A 20696-nucleotide genomic window follows, 5' to 3' on the forward strand; every position below is an offset into this window, starting at 1 on the left:
CTGTACTCACTGTAAGGCGCTCTGGATAAGAGCGTCTGCTAAATGTAAATGTAATGTAAACAGCCGATGAGGAATGTCGAAACTGTTGCTCCCTATCCAAACACACACGTGCCAGGCCTGTGTCCCTCAGTCCAGGTCCCTTCATGTCCCACCATTTAAGCTTCAAAACGTGCAGTTTTGAGCGACATGAACGCAACTACTAAGTGTAGTTGTAGACATAATCTCAATCAATTATGGTAAGTAATAGTTTCATTCATCCTCATTGACCTCTGCCCCCTACATTTGTCACAGTGACGTGAACAGATGCCATGTTGAAACATATGCCCACTCTGGTAGTATGATGCATACACACACCAAACCCACACACTTCAGGTCAACAATAATTTATTGGTTCAACCGTGTAGGTTAAAAATATACATTTGATGCACAAATAATGAGGGCGATGGGGGACGTGTGCGTGCATGCAGACAGGCTGGATAGACCGAATATGGCACAGAATCTTGCAGGACAGCCTGACGGAAACGGTCATCCTTCTTTGCTCCCTTGGGTGGGAGAAAAACACATGATCCGATGGTCAGAGTTACGATCAGGCGAGCCAAACCATTTCTCCCATTCAAGGATGTTAGGGGTCAGACGGGAGGTCAAGGAGAAGAGAGTTAGAGTGGTCCGAGCCTGAGAAGGAAAGGACAAACCCGGCGATTGGGAAGGCGAGACGCCCCAGGTTCCTACGGCGCGTGATCGTCTCAGGTGGGCTCCCATGGCGCGTGCCTACACGCGCCACCCTTTTCCTTCCGGAGTGACCGACAGGAAAACACCTTCTGTATGTATTCGTCTATCCATCGGTTTGACGGCGAGGGAGAGAAGGGGCTGGGGTGTGAGGAGAGTCACTACACGGGCGGATGGGGGTCCCTTGGGAGAGGACCGGAGCAGGAAACATGCATCGCGTGCCCCAGAAGCCCGTTCAGGGTGGGTCGTAAGACTCGTGGAGGGGCCGACTCACTGGTGACACAGGGTGAGACCGTGGGCTCAGAACGGTGTGCTGGAACGTCATATCAGCAATAAACCGTACCGCTTCAGACATGAATGAATAGCACTGTGGAACGTTCCAAGGCGGGTCGGGTGTGGTACCATCGATAGAACGACTTCTGGAAAGAGGATGGGGAACAGCTGTGTGTGTTTCTCACATATACCAGTGTTATTGGGGGGTAATTGGAGGACGGGGGTACAGTTCAGGGAAAGAATCCTGGACAATTCTTCAGAGGGTTTTTGAGGTATGGATACCAATACTATAGGGCTATGCACTACTAGAGGTATAGGGAGCATTTGGGACAACAGTTGGGGGGTCAACGGTGGAGTTCTAGTGCTCAAGGGGATTTTCGGGGGGCATTTTGTGGTAGGGTCTGGTCGTGGTGGGGTGGTGGGGCTATAGCTGGGGGATAGGGGGCAGATGGGGTAGTTGTGGTGGGGCTGTAGCGGTGGGGCTATAGCTGGGGGATAGGGGGCAGATGGGGTAGTTGTGGTGGGGCTATAGCTGGGGGATAGGGGGCAGGTGCAGAGTGTCCAGGGCAGTGTGGTAGAGCTCTCTCAAGGCTCGCAGCAGCTGGAGACGACAAAACATCTGGTTGAAGAGGTGAGGCAACGGCTCCTGGAGAGAGAGGGGGGGGGACAGAAAAAGTGAGAAAGACCGGAAAAATAGTGAGAGAAAATGAGAGAGCGAGAGAGAGAGAGAGAGAGAGAGAGAGAGAGAGAGAGAGAGAGAGAGAGAGAGAGAGAGCTAGTAGACTGTCGACTAATTTTAGCAGTGACCTGTGTGTGAACTGCTGTCATCTGATGGACTATCTGGTCTGTCACTGGTTGTTAACAGACTGGAGAGGTCAGGCAATAATCACTGTCTGTGTCACACACACGCTCACACGCACGCTCACACACACACACAGCTAAAAGGGACAGCATCTAGATTCTAGATCATGCGAGTGACTGTCAGAGAGACAGAGGAACATTGGGCATTCTGTTTAAACCCACACTCAAACTGCTGTGATTAGATTAAATCCTTTACCCCCCCCCCCCTTTTTCCAAACACACATATGTAGGCATTATACAGCCATCAACATTATACAGAACACACCCAGCACACCCACCCACACACACACACAGGGCTGCCCATAGAAATTGCTGGGCCCCTGAAAAGGTTCCCAGCTCCCTAATAGGTCTTTACTTATATCAACGCATGCACGTGTGTGCTCTCTCCTTCCTACATAAAACATATGTAAACTGAGAGAGACTCACTCAGAAGAAGAAAGGGATTTATTCGCCATGAAAGTTTGCACAGACAAGGAATTTGCTCTGGCTCTTTCTTCTGAGAGACTCACTCAGTGATGGGAGCTACATGATAGCAAAACAAATACATCTTTATACATAAAACGTAAACATAACGTTTTATAAATATAACTGAGAGGCTTTAACAACTTGTGTGGCACCGGGCCAGACACAATCATTTGACACACTGAGATCTGCTACACTCACACCACATTTCCTAGTATAAGATGCAATTTACTAGCCTTCATCTTTGCCTATTATACAGCCACCTTCCTTGTCTTTCTGGATGCAAAGTCTTTTATAATGTATTTGAAGTCAATTTGTTTAGCCATTTCACACTCAATTGCAAGTATTGTGATTGAGTCTCTCCTGGCTCATTGTGGAGCGCAAGTCATTTTTTATGATTGAGTTTACTGAAGGACCTTTCTCCTCCTGCCACAGTTACAGGTAAAGTGCAGAATATCCTCGGAGCAATACGAGCAACGCAGACCATGCGCTTTCTCAGTGTCAGCTCTGCTCAAACTAGCTTCCTCTTGGCTAGCATCGTGGCTACTGCTGCTCGTCTCTGCAGCCTGGCTGGGAGCTTCTTTTGGAGTTGACTGGAAAAAATACGTATTACTTTTATTTGGGGGTAATGCCCTTTGAAAGTTGACTGGAAAAAATACGTATTACTTTTATTTGGGGGTAATGCCCTTGCTAGCTATCTCCTATTTTCTCCTTTCTTTTCTGATATCCCGATTTCTGAACAGGTCCTGGCATAGCAACGAAATGTAGTCTACTCTGACATTAGTATTATGCTTAACCTTAGATCAATGAATGACATCGCTAAACAAAAAACGACTCATACCATTTTTAGGAGAGAGGGGGGGGGAAGGGGTTCATTATGAAACAGGTTCCATTTTACTAAAGCAACAATACAATGTTTATGTTTGCTTTTTTTAAGTGATGGTGAGTATTTCAGTTCAAAATAAAATTGGTTATAATTTCATAAAATATTTAGGACGAACATGATTATTGCTGGCATCGCGGCTGGGCCCCAGAAAGCGTTCCCCCCTTATGGGCGGCCCTGCGCACACACACACACACACACAGCTCCTCACCCCGAGCACGTGGACTCTGTTGTAGTATGAGCTGAAGTCTTTACTCAGGGAGACCAGGAACTTACACACCTGAGAGACAGAACACACATTACAGCAGCACAGACCTGACGTCAAGGATCAACACAGCACATAGAGTATCCAGTAAACTCTTCGACCTGACGTTGCCCTCACCTGCTCAGTCTTCAGGTTGACCCTGGCCACGCCCCCTTCACCCTCCAGCGCCTGCCCCGATTGGTCCAGGAGCTCGGAGAACGGAATTAAGTAGTTGAACAGAAGCAACCACTCCCCCTGCGAGAGGAGAAGAAACGTGACCGGGGGAACGAAGAGATGAAAAGACAAGAGAGGAGACAAACAGGGGAGGAGGAGGAGAAGAGAGCAAAGGAAGAAGAGAGTCGTACCTCTTCTTTAAGAGATGAGAAGTCTAAGGTGGATCCCTCTGGTATCTCCGGGTAAAGCCCTGGAAGAAACAACAGGTGAAAACATCGACACAGAATGGAAGACAGCATGAATGTGTGTGTGTACTTCACCTTGCATGTGAAGCCACTAGCCAGTACGTGTCAACAGTAACGTCACGTTGTATTCAAAACACGTGCGTTCAACGACCATATTTTCATCATCCCACCCGTCAGAGTAACCGGGCTAACTCATAAGCAACCTGCACCCTTTTGCCGTTTGTATTCATGCCTCAGCAGTTTCGAGCATTCATCCAAATACAAGTCATCAACCTACATACAAGTCCACACTTCCCGCAAACAGGCTTTTAAACACGCCTAAATATCCGACAGACATCAACAGGGATAAAAAGCAATTTGCTTGGGTAAAAAACAGCTTGTTTAAGAACAGCAGGCGCTCATCAAATCGACGCAACCGAATAGTGTTTATCCCAACAATAAAAACAGCAACCAAAGCCTAATTGAGAGGGGAGAGAGAGTGCTCACTGTCCAGGACGGTATTAAAGACTCGCTGGGTGGTGCTGAGTAAACAGTTTGAAGAGTTACAGCCTGTCAGTATCCTACTGTTAGCCAGGCTGTGTTTGGCACAGTCATGTCGATTCAACTCAAGGTCTTATCTCTCGAGAACGTCACTGAAATGTAGGTCAATTTAAGCTTACTGATGACAGCAACAACAAAAAACAACAACAAAAAATGTTGCGTATAAAAACGGAGAGGCATCCACGGTAGCAAGGGTTGCGAGGTTCGGCCTGAATTCAGTAACGCCCTGGAGAACGGAGGGGTGCGTTCGCGAGGTGCGTTTGTTGCCTTCGATGATCAAAGCGAGAACACTCGATGCTGCGTTTACTACTGCTTCTCCCAGAAAACTGTGGACAACTCCCCGATGAGTCATGACTGGGCTTCACTCGTGCGTTTGTGTGCGCAAGTGTGAGTGTGTGTGTGGCGTCTGGCTCACCCTTCTCCACCCCTCTCTCGTACGAGTCAAACAGAGTGTGCAGCCTGGCACAGTTATACATGACAAAGACTCCGCCCCTGGGCCCCTTGGTGGACACGCCCCCTTCCCTCTGAACATCCAACGTGACCTGTGGAGACAGCCGTCAATCATCCAGGACTCAACCGACCACACAGGCTTTCACAATGCAAAGGGTTTTCTTGTGCACCACAAACACACACACACGTGTACAACACCCTCACACACACATGTATGGGGTGTAATCAGTGTCAGCGCAGCTGCACACAGAACATAGCGTACCTGATACAGGTGAATTACGCGTGGGCTACTCTGGCGAGTTTTCGAAAGCGAGGAATTAATAGCCTACTACACCTTACAGAAAGTTCGAAAATGCTATCTATCAGTTAGAACATTTGGTGTGTGTATAAACAGGCGCAATTTGTGCGTTCAATTTAAAAAGGTGTGTGCACACGAAGGTGGCATTTCCATTTGGAAGCGGCGATCTACTTCAGCCATGCCTTAACAGCTCACGCGTCGAGGCGGGCAGGCGTTCGCAGGCGTTTCTGCGCCGCGCAAATCGTGTCAGTATGCGCAGCGCACATGACACCTGCCTGTGCGCACACGCCTCGATATCCATCCACAGTTAGGCGTGGTGTTCACGTGGGCGTGAGTCTCGCATGTTGGAGGCGCATGTCAGGTGGAGAGGACACGTCACGTACACGTTGTTCCCACGTTAATAAAATACATTTTAGCGTGACGGCTACGTAACGCGTATGTGTGAACGCCAGAGGCGTGTGCAGGTGCTACTGTGCGCTTTGCATATTAAACGGTGACACTGACCACACCTCATACACGTGCACACACACACACACACAGAGAGCAGAGGAGACTTACAGGGCTGGTGTGGACAGTCGACAGCAGCTCAAACCTCATGGTGGCAGAGGTCATGACCTTGATGATGTCATCCCAAGTCTTGCCTGAAGAGGGAGACCCAAGTCCATTAAAGAGAACATGACAGAGACAGACAGACAGATGGGGAGGTAGGCAGGTAGGCATCTTGATGACCTTGGTCTAACGGTAGGTGAGACCCAGGTTTGACACCCAGCTCCAGCTCCTCACGTGGACTCATTTCCGGGAAAGAGCTCTTTCTGCTCACCTTCCACCTGTTCGCCGTACTTCATCTCCGAAGCCTCTTTCATCTGGACTCTTCTTAACCTGGAGGGACACACACAAACGTTGAAGCACGTGCAGACTCTCACATACACACACAGCTCTTGGAGACATCAACACAGTCCGGGTCTTACTGGAGGTACTGGGCAGCAGTGAGGTGAGTCCCCGGAGTCTTCACTGGACCACACACCACATGTCTCTGAGAGAGGGACAGAGAGGGGGGGGAGAGAGAGAGAGAGAGAGAGAGAGAGAGAGAGAGAGAGAGAGAGAGAGAGAGAGAGAGAGAGGGAGGGGGAGAGGGAGAAGAGGGGGGAGGGGAGATGAAGAGGGAAAGAGACAAAGGGAGAAAGAGATAAAGGGAGAGACAGAGACAGACAGAGAAGTAGGTTGGGAGAGTGAATCTGGGTTGCATGAAGGAGAGCCAGACTGAGCCCGGAGCTGATGCAGCCCATTCCTTCTCCTGCCTGGCACTGTGGGACCGGCACTGGGAGGTTACCCTGACTACAGAGAAGTCCTCCTGATGGAACTGTGGCGTCAGTCTGACTGATGTCGAGGTGGGCTGGGAGTGGCGCCTACCTGCGTTGCCATGGCGCCGCTGGCTCTCCACAGCATGGCGATCTGCTGCTGACGAAACTCATCCTGACAGGAAGTCACATGCAACACCGTCGCCATGGAAACCTGTTGGCCAGCGACACGGAGACCGATCATGAGTGGGCAGCCCTCTCCCAAGCTGATTTCGGTTCTTTTGTAATCTTGTTCCGTTTGCAGTGCGGGACATGACTCATTTGGGGCTCAAACTGGTTTTATGTGTAGATGATGATGTGACATGGGGGGTGAGAGATACTGACCAGGGCTGTGTATGTATGTGTGTGTGTTACCCACTTGCTGTGTGTGACTCTGGGAGGAGATGCAGTCTTCAGTAGCTCTGTCTAGATGGGCCATTTGACACACACTGTCTCGATGAACTGTGGAAAGATCATACAAACACACACACACACACTCAGAAAAGGTCAGCTACCTCCCTACTCCTAACCATAGTGGAGGGGGTCAAAGGTTACAGTCAGGAGCCCATCTCACTTGTACAAGTGCCCAGGCTGGGGTCGTATCCTAGCAACCCCTCCTCCTGAAACACCCTCTTCAGGTTGACCCTCAGCGACCTCTCGTTCTCTCCCTCCTCCACCTTCCTCCCCGGCCCCTCCCTCCGGCCCTCGCTCTCCACGTCCCTGTAAGGACTGCTCCGCAACGCTCCCAGCAGCCTCTCCTCTCTATCCTCATTGGTCCAGCTGGAGGGGACCGTCGGCCAATCGATGCCCAGCATGCGGAGGAAGACGATCGTGTCACTTCCTTCGGGGAGCGCAGGGCAAAAGGCGACAGCATACCTAGAACGGAGAAAGGAGAAAGGATTCGAATGATGTCAACATAGCGACGCAACGGACACGGGTGTAGCTACAAGGCGTGGCCACACTCAGAGTCAGTCACACCTACAACATGTCTGTATGTGCCCAGGGCATTCACACAGGAGCACAGATGTATGGCTTCCTCTCCTCCAGTTGACAGGGACGGACTCACCCCTGTCTCCTCAGCAGCGCCCCCAGGTGGTCTGTGAGCAGCACTGTGCGCAGCTGGCCCAGGGTCAGCGTATCCGGGGAAGGTGCACTTGGTTTGGGATGCAGGGCGGGGCAGTTGAGCACCACACCACCCTGTCTCTGGCCAGAGGGCTTCAGGTAGTCCGCTGCCCCAGCCAGGACCTGCCTGAAGGCAGTGGGGCGGTCCACCCTCACCCTCAGTCCCTCTCCCATGACCTCCCCCCCGGCCAGGGGCAGCACCCCAGGCCCCCGCAGGGACAAGACACGGCTCATTACGGAGGGGGGGACCTGGAAAGACAAGAACAATGAGTGAATGTTCTCTCTGGAACTCTGACCAAAAGAAGTGAAGAGAGGGAACTTTTAAGGCCCATGATTTGCCATGATTTGGTTGGAAGCATGTTGTGGGTCACGTTCAGCCACATGTTTTGAATGGCTTGTAATCCGTGCTGCGGTTGGAATTCCCTCGAATTCTATCAAACTGATTACATTCTCTATGCTACAGCAGCAGATTTTGCTGAGAAACTGTTTATCATTACATCTTTTGCTTGACTCAATGACTATGCCTCTCTCTGTCTGTGTGACCTACATTGCATCTGGCAGTCAGGGGTTAATAATAGCTGCCGCAGGGTTGGGATGTTTTGTCGATGATGACAATGTCAATGGTCTAACTAACGAACCATTATTAGTTTTGTTTCGTTCACATGCATCGTGTGGATGAATGTTAAACTGGCAGTGGTGTGAAATTATTCGTCCTCCCTCGAGATTTCAACCTGTCAAAGGAAGTCAGCGTGTGCTGGAGACAACAGTGCTTGTCAGTGCTGCTGTCAAGCCATGCGTTCAAATCATGTGCACCCAACTGCAAACAATTCAATGTCAATCGCCAAATATACGTTACAAAATATGCGGATTATGAAATTGCAAAGTAATACAGTAATAGCTCCACAGGCAAATACACAGACCTGTTCCTCCGCGTACAGTGTATTTAAAACGGTAGTAGGCGACAAGAAGTCCCTGTTTCTAAGGTTCTTCGCGCTGCTTTCTTTGAACCAAAGCTTCTCTGGCTCGCCATTGATCCTGTCACCGCTGGCTGGACCGTTTGGACCGCGTAGATTTTCATGTTCTCCCCGTAATGCGGAGCCCAAAGCCTGGACGGTCGGGGTGATCCGAAACGGCGACGATTCCTCAATGTTCTCCATCCAGGCAGCCTTAGCTTGCTATCTTGTCATAACGTGAGAACCTCTTCAAATAAACTCAACTGTAGCCACCGCCGTGATCTGGTCTAAAACATCCGTGGGAGCTTCTACACTAAGTCGCCCATCGATCTTGTATTGGCTGTTAAACACTGCATTGGCTATACACGATGCGGAACTGTAAGTGCACATTTTGTTTCCCCATGAACCATTTCCTTGTAAATACAGGGCTGGCAATATCGCTGTTGAAATAGCGCCATCTTGAGTTTGGTCTCATTCCATCCTCAGTGAGGACTCCTGTCTGAGGTAGGCCTAACCTAAAATGATCATTGATCATCATGATATGATCATATATCATATCATGATGATTGTCTATTATACTATTTCCTTTATTCAGTTTTTATTTATCATACAATATCTGTTAATTATTTATTTGAAATATTGGTGTGGAAATAGCGCCACCTTAAGTTGTGTCTCTTTTCATACTATCTAAGAACACCAATTATGTGTAAAGTAGCCACATTTCCATAATTCACTGCGTTCAGAAACCAGTATCATTAAACTTATGTATATATAAATATATATATAAATATATATATATATATATTAAATATAACTAACTATGTATGATTAATAAATTATGACAATATTATGATAAAACTTCACACACAATCAAACTTCTCAATGAAGGCTATGATGCAATAGATGAAGGAGTGAATTTTATTTATTTCATTATAGGATTTACAGCATACAAGAAAAAAAGTCCATACAAATCATACTTTGATAGTACATTTTCAGCATGGTCTATATATTCAACAGAGCCAGGTCAGTGTGAAGGTGCCATTCCCTGTTAGTGGGGCCATTCTTGACTGACACGAGATTCCCGGTGGCGTCAGTGAGCTTAGCAATCCGGGAGAAAACGTGTCATTGAAGAACATCACCCTGACCAGAACCTTTCTCAGTCCCTCTGACCGACCAGACAACCATTCATTTCCAACAACAAAAGAAAAATCAATTATTTATTAGAAAGCGTGAATTTTTACTTGTAAATCTTGAACGGTAACATATTTTGTTGGTAACTAAACATGGGGAAAACGACTCCACGAAGGGCTTTCAACATCCTCATGACCAGGTTGGGGTTGTAACAATGGCCCTAACTTCAGCACCTGAGGAGCGTGTCCACTGCTGAGTGAGTCGACGTTCTGCGGGTCAGGATGAAAACGGAACCAACAACCAGCTGGTGGTCTGAGTCACAGCTGCTTTGTGGGTTCCGTTACCACTCCACCTGCCAACCAGACCTGGGTCCAAACCTGAATCGCTACCGTCAGACCAATAGGCCTATCAGATCAATAACAAGGCTTCTAAGGCTTCAGCAGACACCCAACAGTGTTGGTTCAGAACCCTGTCTTTTTTTTGTGATTCTACTCTTGGTCTAATGATAATCGTTCACGCTTGCATGAGAGAGATCGGAGTTCGATACCTGGACGTCCGCTGAGCAGTCCACCGCTGTCCCCAGGCCCTATTCTCACCCTGGAGTCGATAGCAGAGCCTCTGTGACCTTTTAGCACAGATGAACATTGGTTCACATCTTATCTCTGTCACATTACACACAGTACAACCATTATACAACATGACAAGAAAGGAAATTAAATGACGTCAACTTGATGGCTGAAGTGCTCCTCACTGTGGTTTTTGACAACTTCAGAGTAAGTAAGTAAGTAAGTAAGACTTTATTTATATAGCACATTTCATAAAGAGTAAAACAACTTCTGTCCCATCCCATTCCATCTTGAAAAACCAGTTTTGTTTCTTGAGAGAGTGCAGACAAGGTCACAGTGTACAATTCGAAGGAGGAACAGATGAAGAGATTAAATAGTAACGAGAGGAAGACCAAGAAGAAAGATAAGGGATCAGACTTTTGACGCTCATTCTGTTGAGAAATTGAGTCAAGATCGAACCAAAAACAAAGAGAACAGCTCTGAGGAGACGAAAAGAGAATGAAAGAGAGGAAAAGAGATGAGTAAGGAGTCCACTTTCACTTTGTCATTGAAGCCTTAGGGTGAAAGAGAAACTTCCAACTGACTGAGTACTCGACGTCTTCAATCGATACCAATGCTGTGTGTGTGCGCAGAAGTGAGAGGGAAAACGGAAAGAACTGACACGTAAAAGGTGCGAAAGCACAGGTTAACTGAATGAAACCTGCTTGAAAGTAAGTAAAGCCAACATATCTTCATGTCGAAATTACCTCGTCCGGCCTCACGTTCTCTCCAGTCTCCCCTCTGCTCCGTCTCCAGCTCCTGCATGTTTGTGTCAGTATGTGTGTGTGCACGTGAAGCTGCTCTATTTATACAATACGTCTTGACTTCCTCTTCCACGCTCTTATATACACAGCTCTATTTCACTTTCACTTCTCCTGAGCAACTGACCCAAAACTCCTCCTTCTCTCCGCCTCCTCCCATCCTTGTCCTGTCATCCAACACAAGCACATTTGATGCTTCCTGGATTTACTGCATGTTCCCACTCACATGATTTGCATGAGATACATCACTTTCAGGCATTTTTCACTGGTTGTTTTCTTGATGAAATAACATATTTGTGTACCTTTATGTGCAGAACATGTATATGTGTTACACTGTCGGGCCTCCTGTTGGTCGCATGGAGGAGTTCGTTAGAAACACCTGTCGACGAGGGGCAGGGCAGAACCAGGAGGGCGGGACAGGCCAGGTGTGTCCAGTGGGGCATGACTGGAGACGGCGTCTGGAAAGTCCGGTGGATTCGGAAGTACCCCCCAGAGACCTGCTGGGACAGGCAGGCCCGGTTCCCCTTCAGACACCCGGTCAAGGTCCAACACGGTCTCTGGTGGAACACTCTGGAAGTTCACCCCTCATTCCTTTCCAGTTTGGAAGACGAACCCCGGACTTGGGAGTGTGTATGAACGACGGCGCATTTGTTTCCTCGTTATTTTACACGGAGGAGAGGTAGAACTAGTACAGGGAGAAGGCAAGGTTGCTCTTCCCGAGAATTCAGGGAGTCCAGGGCCCAGAGATACATGCATCACTCTTTTAATAAAGTAACATCTGTCCAGACTTCAGTTGATGGATGCAAGGGCGTTGCAAGGGCGTTTTTTTTGGGGGGGGGGGATTCGGGGGAAATAACAACAATGTTTGAATATTATTAATGTTGTGTTACGTTACTTCAACCCCCCTAATGTTCGAACCAAATCTGTGCCCTTGGATGGATGAGATGGCTCCCATGTGTTCCCTGACAGACACAGTCTCACATCCCCCGGCACAAGCCTATCTATTCAGAAATAAAGACACTAGAGACAGACGAGGCTTGTGGAAAAGAAATCTGTTTTATTTGAAACCGTCAACACCTCTGGGTTGAAGTCAGGACACGGTGCCAGCTCACAAGGACACTGAAGGCACCAGAGAACACTCCGGAACACCATCCAATACTGAAGCACTGACAGGATCTGCTCTCCCTTCCTCAGCATTGGGAACAACAGGCAGGAAGACAGGTGGTGTGTGTGTGTGTGCATGTGTGCGTCAGTGTATTTTGCATACGGGTCTGAAACACTCCAAAACTCATCCTTAAAACAGGCGCTTCTCGTAGCTGTGGGGGAAGACAGAGAAAGAGACACGGGAGCTGGTGAGTTGAGTTTAAAGGCAGAAACTGAGGCGAAAAGAGGAAGTGTGTAATTGTGGGGGGGGACACTGTCTGCGTACGGGTTGATGCTGGGTGGAGGAGTGTGCGTGTGTGTGTGTGTGAGGAAGGTTTTGTGGAAGTGAGACAAGGTTGGCAAATCTAAAGTGAAAAGCTCACACTCCAAATCATGCTCGAACACCTCATTGTGTGTGTGTGTGAGAGTTTGTGAGTGTGTGTGTGTGTGTGAGGGGGGGGGTGAGTCAGTACCTGTGCAAGCTGTGGACCCCTCCCTCCATCTGGGCAGACGTTGTTCTCTTCTCAAACTTCAGATCTCCAGAGTACATCATAGCCCTGCAAGGTAAAAAGGGGGGTTCAATGTTACGCTACATTACATCAGCCTGAATGACAGGGGGGGGGGGGGGTCAACAATGACACCCACAGCATGTCAGAAAATGAAAAGCGGGTTTCTCAGGAAGTACTCTTGTCATTCATTTGTGCTTGTAATAGTGTCTGTGCGGCGTGTGTGTGTGTGCTGTACCTGAGCTGGGTCAGGCTTTTGGCCCCGATGTCCTGGCAGGAATGCTGAATGCCAGCGATCAGGTAGGGGATGAACTTATGGATAGAGCCCTTATCCTGCACCGCCCCCGACACGCCCTGGGCCACCTTGATCTTGTCACACTCACTGGGAGAGAGAGGGAGAGGGACGGCAGGAGAGGAGGCCAGGGAGGGAGGACATGGGGAGAGAGGAGGAGGAGGGACAGCGGAGGACAGACGGAGTTACTTCAGTACCCCCGTGTCGCTACGTACGACACTGCGCTGCCGTCAGTACAGCTGTATCACTGCATGGTTACTAGTACGACTAACACTACGGTTACTAGTACTGCTGCATGGTTACTAGCATTACTGCGACACAATATCATTACAAATACGGCTGCATTGTCACTAGTGCTGCCGCATGGTTGCTAGTACGACTGTAACACCATATCGTTACTAGTACGGCTGTAACACCATATCGTTACTAGTACGGCTGTAACACCATATCGTTACTAGTACGACTGTAACACCATATCGTTACTAGTACGACTGTAACACCATATCGTTACTAGTACGACTGTAACACCATATCGTTACTAGTACGACTGTAACACCATATCGTTACTAATACGACTGTAACACCATAACTTTACTAGTACGACTGTAACACCATATCGTTACTAGTACGGCTGTAACACCATATCGTTACTAGTACGGCTGTAACACCATATCGTTACTAGTACGGCTGTAACACCATATCGTTACTAGTACGGCTGTAACACCATATCGTTACTAGTACGGCTGCGTTGTCACGAGTGCTCCATGTTCCTGCCGTACCTGAAGTATCGTGTCTGGGAGCCCAGGTTCTTGTCCATGGCGTCCAGAGAGCCCATGCCTCGGTACTTCTTGAGCCGGATGCCGTCAGAGAAGAAGTACTCCCCGGGAGCCTCACTCGTGGCAGCCAGCAGGGAGCCCATCATCACTGGAGGAGCAGGACAAGTGCCGGGTCGTGACCCCGGGGAACAGGAGGAAGGGGAGGGATATGTTCATATACACACACATGGCATCGGTTAGCTGTCGTTCCTTTTTTTCTAGAAGGTGTATTTGGGGCATTTTCTGCTTTAATTTGGAGGGCGACAGTTTGAGAGAGAGGAGAGGCAGGGGAGAGAGAGAGAAGAGAAGACATACAGTCAACAGCCCTGGTTATGTATTGAAAGAGGCTTCTTCAGTGACCCTAACCCTGTGCGTGTGTGTGCGCGTCCGTGCGTCACCTACCCGTGGAGGCCCCAAGGGCCAGGGCCTTGGCAATGTGGCCCACGGTTTGAATCCCGCCGTCGGCGATGACGGGCACGCCGAACCGCCGCGCGTACTCCGACACCTTGTACACAGCCGTGGCCTGGGGCCGGCCGCACGCCAACACTGGGGTAGAGGAGGGGGGGTCGTTAGCACGGGGCGGAGCCACACTGCGGTACACTCTACAATACGCGTCCTCGCCGTGTCGTCTCGCTTGATTGGCTTGATGGAGGACTTTGCCGTCGGACCATCTGGGCTAGGTTTGAAGGTGAGGAAGAACAAGTTGCACACTCACTTCCTGTTGACTCATTGTTAAGTCCTGCCAGAACTTGAGTTGCCAGCTCGACTGCGGACTATTTTCAGGGCCCCTATCCGTCCAGTGCAGTGAATCTAAACTAACTCTCCCTTTAATCTCTTGCCTCCCACGTTCATCGGGGACGTCGGCGGCAAGCACATCAAAGGGAGCAGGGAAACATGAGAACAGCCTTTCGACCCCCCCCCCCCCTCCCCTCCCCCTCCCTCCTCCACTCTCTTTCTCTCTCGCCCTCCTCCGTCGAATTTCTCCGCACCAAAATGAGGTCTTCGATCAAAGCCTGCGCGAGGGACCCGACGATGCACGAACGGCGCCGCGACGCCGCGGTACGACAGTGACAACAGACTCCTTCTTTAGAAAAAAGCGGCAGCGCGCTGACAGCCAATGGGAGGCATGCACCTCTCTGTCGGCACAGGGAGAGCCGGGGAAAGCGAACACACAACGGACGGTTGGTGGAGAGTCAGCCGCGTGGCCAGGCGAGGTGTTAGCACAGCAGGGGGTGTTAGACTACAGTGAGCTGTATCCCCCCCCCTCCCCTCCCCCACATGGTGGAGGAATGGGCCCCGATTCAGGCGAGCGGGTCACATGACACCCCCAGGGTATCTACACTAAGAGATACTCAGGAGGACGACACTGGTCAAAGTCCACACAGGTCAGATTCTTCTAGTGCTTTCCAATGGGGGGGGGGGGGGAGGGCTGATGGGAGGGGCGGGCTGATTAGACATGTCAGTGTATATGATATGTCAGTGTATATGATATGAAGTGCTCCAAACTTATAATAAATAAATAAAATCCCAAAAGACCCACTTCATGTCCCCTAAAGGCAGTGCACGTCTCACAGTGATGACCTCACAATCCAGAGATCCTTGTGACGGACAGATTAGTCGACGACACAGGGACAAGCATCCAAAACCCCAAAACCAGCTTCTACGACTACTGATGCAGAGCTGTTAACCAACCAATACAGCAGGCTGTGAAGGGGGGCGGGAACAGTGTGGTAGTGGAGCCAATGGAAACCCAGCGCAGGAGGCGGGTGGGAGGGACTTACTGGAGAATCCCGTAACAGTGGTTGGGGTTTTGGGGCTGTGGAGCTTTATACCAGGAGGGACACTTAGGGGCGCTAGAGAGAGACAGAGGCGAGGTGAGACCAGGGAATGGAAGAGGGAGAACGTGAGGAAGAGAAACAGAGAGATGATGCAGAAAAGGTATGTGGGACCACAGACGGAAAAAAGGAGGTATGGAATGTGTAAAAGTAGGCAAGGAGACACAGAAAATGGAGACACATGAGAGAGAAAATGAGAACGTACGACTAAAGGAAGAAGAGAAGTAACAAGAGATGGCCAGAATGACAGAAGAAGAGTGGTTAGGGTGAAAGACACAAAACACGTAAGCGCAGGAAGAAAGAATTCTCCCAAAAATATGGCATTTTTCAGTGAGGGCTGAACTGAACCACCAAATACCAGAATGATTGGAATAAATACTTTGGAATAGTTTTGAGAATGGTCACATCAGGCTTGCATAGAGTGACGTTTGGAGGCTCAATCCCATTTCAGTCTCCCCAATTTCAATTCTGTAAAACGGTTGAATGCAGAATGAACCCAAATCTATTGTATCCTATTCGGGCAGCCTATCACAAAATTGGAATGCAGAGAGAAAAGAAAGGAAGAAAGAAAAGAGAGAGAGAGAGAGAGAGAGAGAAAGAGAAAGCGAGAGAGAGAGAAAATATGCTGGCATTTCACTCACTGATCACAAATCTACCTGGAGAGCGAGGGGCACAACTCGCATACGATCTCTCATCTGGCAGCTTCAGATTGGCTGAGAGAGAACAGTGGGGGAGGGTCTAAGGGGTACACCCACCAGTGGTGGAGCTCACCTTCCTGAGTGATGCAGATGGAGCCACTGCCCATGCCCACCCTCAGGCCGTCCACGCCAGCATCAATCAGGTTCTTCGCCTGCGCTGCAGTGACCACTGAGACAGCCAGGGGGAGACAGAGACACACAACATCAGGACGCCTGGACAGCATGGTAAACAGATGGGTAGAGACGTATGCGTGTGTGTGTGTGCATGGCGAAGCATCGCACCGTTGCCTCCGATGACCTGGATCTGGGGGAATTTTTCCTTGAGGTACTTGATCATGTTGATCTGGTAGATGGAGTTCCCCTGAGAGGAGTCCTGAATAAACCAGAAGAGGGCTTAGTGACACCCACACACACACACACACACACACCCACACCTTTGCCTGCCACACCCACACAGTCTTACCAGCACCACCACGTCCACGCCGCTCTGCACCAGCAGGTCCAGGCGGGTACTTGTCGTCGTTGTGCGTCCCGATGGCGGCGCCGCAGAGCAGCTGTTTGCGGGAGTCTTTGGAGGCCAGGGGGAAGTCTCGGTTCTTCTTCAGGTCCGTCCGCGCGATGATGGCCACCAGGCAGCCCTCCTCGTTCACTATGGGTAGCTTACCTACCGGGGGGGAGCAGTCACACACACACACACACACACACACACACACACAAAGATGAATATAAACAGGATGAATCACAGAGATGTTTACCCAGAGCTGTACATATCTGCGTGGATGAAGAGCTGTATGGATGAAGAGCTGTATGGATGAAGAGCTGTATGGATGAGGAGCTGTATGGATGAAGAGCTGTATGCATGAAGAGCTGTATGGATGAAGAGCTGTATGGAGGAAGAGCTGTTTGGATGAAGAGCTGTATGGATGAAGAGCTGTATGGATGAAGAGCTGTATGGATGAGGAGCTGTATGGATGAAGAGCTGTATGGATGAAGAGCTGTATGGATGAAGGCTTCTCGCCCCTCACCTTTCTTACTCCTCTGCAGGATCTCATTGGCCTCTTTCAGTGTCACTCCGGCCGGGGCCACCACTAGATCTTCCAGCTTGGTCATTACCTGAGGGGGGGGGGGGGGACATGAAGAGGAATGAAGGAAGGAAGGCGATGAACAAACCCGACACAGGAAGGTCAAACCAAAGCCTCCCCATTGGTCAGCACCATGACCCCAAGCCCCGCCTCACCTGGCTGAGGGGAAGGCCGTGCTCCTCCCCCTTCAGGAAGTCGATGTCTCGGGAGGAGATGATGCCGACGAGGCGGCCGCCCATCTGCCCGCTGTCCGTGACGGGGATGCCGCAAAAGCCGTGGCGAGCCTTGGCCTGGAACACGTCGCGCACGTGCTCAGACGGGCTCATCACCACCGGGTCCGTGATGAAGCCCTGCTCGTACCTCTGGGGAAAGGGAGAGGGGGGGGGGGGGAGGGGAGGGGAGTGGAAGGGGGGGAACTATTAATCTATAGGGTTGAGTATTTCTACCGGGGTTCTTGTAGAGCACACACATGACCCGAGCATTAAAAGAGAGAAGACAATGTATGAAGAGAGAGAGTGAGAGACGGGGAAGGAAAGAACAGGTCGGTATCTCAGTCTCCTGGGACAGCTGAACGACACCAGACAGTGAGTGGGTGGGTGGGGGAGGTTGGGTCACACCGAGAAACAGAAATCGTGAGTGACAGACAAACAATCCAAAAACATCCAATAAGTAGGGGGGGGGGGGGGGGGGGTTTACCTTGACCTTGCGTACTTCGTTGGCCTGGAACTCTGGGGTGCAGTTGTGGTGAATGAACCCGATACCGCCTGTTAGCTGGGAGAAGACACAGCAGGTGAGTGCCTTCATTTGAAAAGTGACACAAAGCGTTCCCACCACCGTCTCGGACTCCCCGACACCACGGGGCTTAGCCTCCCGGGTCCTAGTGCCAGAGTACTCACTGCCATCGCGATGGCCATGCTGGACTCGGTGACCGTGTCCATGGGAGAGGAAACCAGGGGAGTCTTCATGGTGATTTGCTTGGTCAGGGCTGACGTCAGGTCCTAGTCATAATACCATCATCATCATCATCATCACCATCGAGTTATACAAAAAGACGAAATGAATTCCAGGGAAAGATAGGAGGAGATCTGGTCCACTCACCACCTGGTCTGATGCAAAGTCAATGTACCCAGGCAGAATCAGGAAGTCACTGTGAGAGAGAGCAGAGGAGCAGGGTCAGAGCAGGCACAGTCATATTCTGGTACGTCAACCTACACACACACGCGCACGCACACGCACTACATAGGAAACATTCAACATTTCACATCATCAGAGCATGTGTTAGGAGGCCACATGTGCCACATTATCCTGCTACAACTCTGGGTGTTGTGCAATCACAGGTCTGACTCCCACCAATGCCTGAACCCCTCCATCTATGCAGCTCGACCCCAGGGGCAGATGTTGACTCGACATGTGACGCGCGTGGTCACACAGTGTCTCAGCATGGGAGGTACACAGCTGTCTGTTTAAGGGAGGTAAACACATTCCTGCAGTAGCCTACTGTGTTCTGAGGATACAGACCTGCGACGCTCGGAGTCCAAAAGGGATTGTGTTTCCCTGGATTATATGACCAGGCTATTTCAAGACCTGTTACACACTGCACAACATAGGGTTGTTCTGGGGGACAGGATAGTAACAGGACAGTTCACGACTGACCCCGAGGAAAGAAGAGAGATATCGATGTGGATGTGGCATGTGACTCGGTGTTACAAGGCTAAATATAGCCCAAATTCTTGGACTTGAGTATGACAAGAATGGGTCCTGCTTTTCCTGGTGTCATTATAAATTATGCTGGCTAGCTGGACACCGGCCATTTACTTTGTGACAATGTGTGTGTCCCTCCTAGCTAAAGTTGCTAACTTTTGTTAAGCTGCCTGCCTTGGATGTAAATACAGATAAAGGTCACACTCCTCGTGCGTGTGTTTATCTGTCCATATTTAATTACGATATGACCAAGAAAGGGGGATTCAGACAGGTTTTTGTTGGTCCGCTCTTTGCTGCTGTGTGCAACACCATTGTCTGGTGTCAGTGGTGGGCGTAACTCGCTCAATTAACACGTTGTCAAGACATTAGCTAGCAAGCTACTGCAAGATACAGATGATTGCACTTTTGTTTTGATCTTAATATCAAGCCAAACTACTTTTCTTCCCAGCACGAGGCACACATCTATATGCACACCGAAAAAACGACATCCAAGACAGAGGGTTTGCTATTAACGACTGCTAGCAACATTATCAGTTGCAGGCTAGGCTACTAAGTACTAGTTACAATCTTAGCCTGTAAATATTAAATGTATTAGTTAGACTAGTAACCTCACTAGCTTGTCAAGCACATTTTATTCTGCAGTAGAAATGCTGTAGATTTAGCGATAACTTAAATGGTGGCACTGATATAATGCGTATATATGGGAATTCCACATTAAGTCATGCCGCCAATTTGGTGTCCTTACTTGTAGGTGAGGCCGTCCCCGCAGTTGAAGAGTTGGTTACCAGTGAGTCCATCTTCTGGGACATACCCAGTTTGACCGCTGATCAAGTAGTCCGCCATAATGAACAATGTTAGTCTGTTCAAGCTTCGCAGTTAGTCCCGTGTGTACAAACGTATGGCAGATAGCCAGACACCGTCAACTTTCGTATCTTGACTAAATTAGATCGGTGTCACAGGTTTAGACGTCCAGAGTTCCTTTCCTACAAATTACCCCCAGGATCTAATCCACAGACATTTGGTTTAATAGAAATGCGTTTGCTTTCCTATTTTATGTTCGGCCTTGATCTTCTAGGGCTGTCATGTCCTCCTAGACGTTGTGTCTTTTGGCGGCTGCACGTGTTCTTACTTACGGTCTTTTCCAGGCAGGACTATCACGGACCCCTACAGCATGGACTTGGTCGTCACTTCCGTGTTACGCAGCTACAACAATCTTGCCCGCTAGAGGGCGTCTTGGAATACTGTGTCACCCAAAGACGTTGGCGAGGCCAGGACAGTACAGCACACATAAAAGGACAAGGGGCACTGGAGCAGTTAATAATATCTCTGGCGCATGATGACTGTGTGTTTATATTTGGACTGAAGAGACTGACCCCAATAAGCAGCAGAGGTGCTACTACGCTCTTATCAAGGGGGCTGTGTTGAGGTCCATACATTTAGTCCTTTAGTCATTTAGCCGACCATACAATGTGACTGCCAGAAAAGCCCTAACTGATATCTCTGTACTGTATGCTTTGGGTGGAGAAAGTGTGATGCAGAGCAATACACAAGAGACACGG

General features: G+C 49.6%; 2 protein-coding genes and 1 long non-coding RNA gene across 3 annotated transcripts; all 3 read right to left on the reverse strand.

The window, feature by feature from the left end:
- Positions 1–367: 367 nt before the first annotated feature.
- dalrd3 (DALR anticodon binding domain containing 3) lies at positions 368–8984 on the reverse strand. The gene is made up of 13 exons (XM_047016895.1): positions 8536–8984; positions 7560–7864; positions 7068–7369; positions 6873–6955; positions 6567–6668; positions 6125–6189; positions 5977–6035; positions 5715–5797; positions 4824–4950; positions 3815–3873; positions 3588–3704; positions 3417–3485; positions 368–1645 (listed from the first exon to the last, which is right to left on the reverse strand). The coding sequence occupies exons 1-13, from the start codon at positions 8770–8772 to the stop codon at positions 1526–1528; spliced, it is 1728 nt and encodes a 575-aa protein (XP_046872851.1). The 5' UTR covers positions 8773–8984; the 3' UTR covers positions 368–1525.
- Positions 8985–9474: 490 nt separating this feature from the next.
- LOC124464958 lies at positions 9475–11356 on the reverse strand. The gene is made up of 2 exons (XR_006955775.1): positions 11012–11356; positions 9475–10324 (listed from the first exon to the last, which is right to left on the reverse strand). It is a non-coding gene; the product is annotated as an uncharacterized LOC124464958 (long non-coding RNA).
- A 744-nt stretch (positions 11357–12100) lies between these two features.
- Positions 12101–20453, reverse strand: impdh2 (IMP (inosine 5'-monophosphate) dehydrogenase 2). The gene is given in 15 exon segments (XM_047016894.1): positions 12101–12381; positions 12682–12765; positions 12953–13096; positions 13786–13930; positions 14224–14367; positions 16428–16523; positions 16637–16727; positions 16818–16862; positions 16864–17018; positions 17380–17467; positions 17592–17798; positions 18133–18207; positions 18333–18434; positions 18535–18583; positions 19883–20453. Coding segments are annotated over 15 exon segments (1545 nt in total). The 5' UTR covers positions 19981–20453; the 3' UTR covers positions 12101–12359.
- Between the last annotated feature and the right edge of the window lie 243 nt (positions 20454–20696).

This window comes from Hypomesus transpacificus, unplaced genomic scaffold (genome assembly GCF_021917145.1).
Source record: "Hypomesus transpacificus isolate Combined female unplaced genomic scaffold, fHypTra1 scaffold_426, whole genome shotgun sequence".
Classification (NCBI taxonomy): domain Eukaryota; kingdom Metazoa; phylum Chordata; class Actinopteri; order Osmeriformes; family Osmeridae; genus Hypomesus; species Hypomesus transpacificus.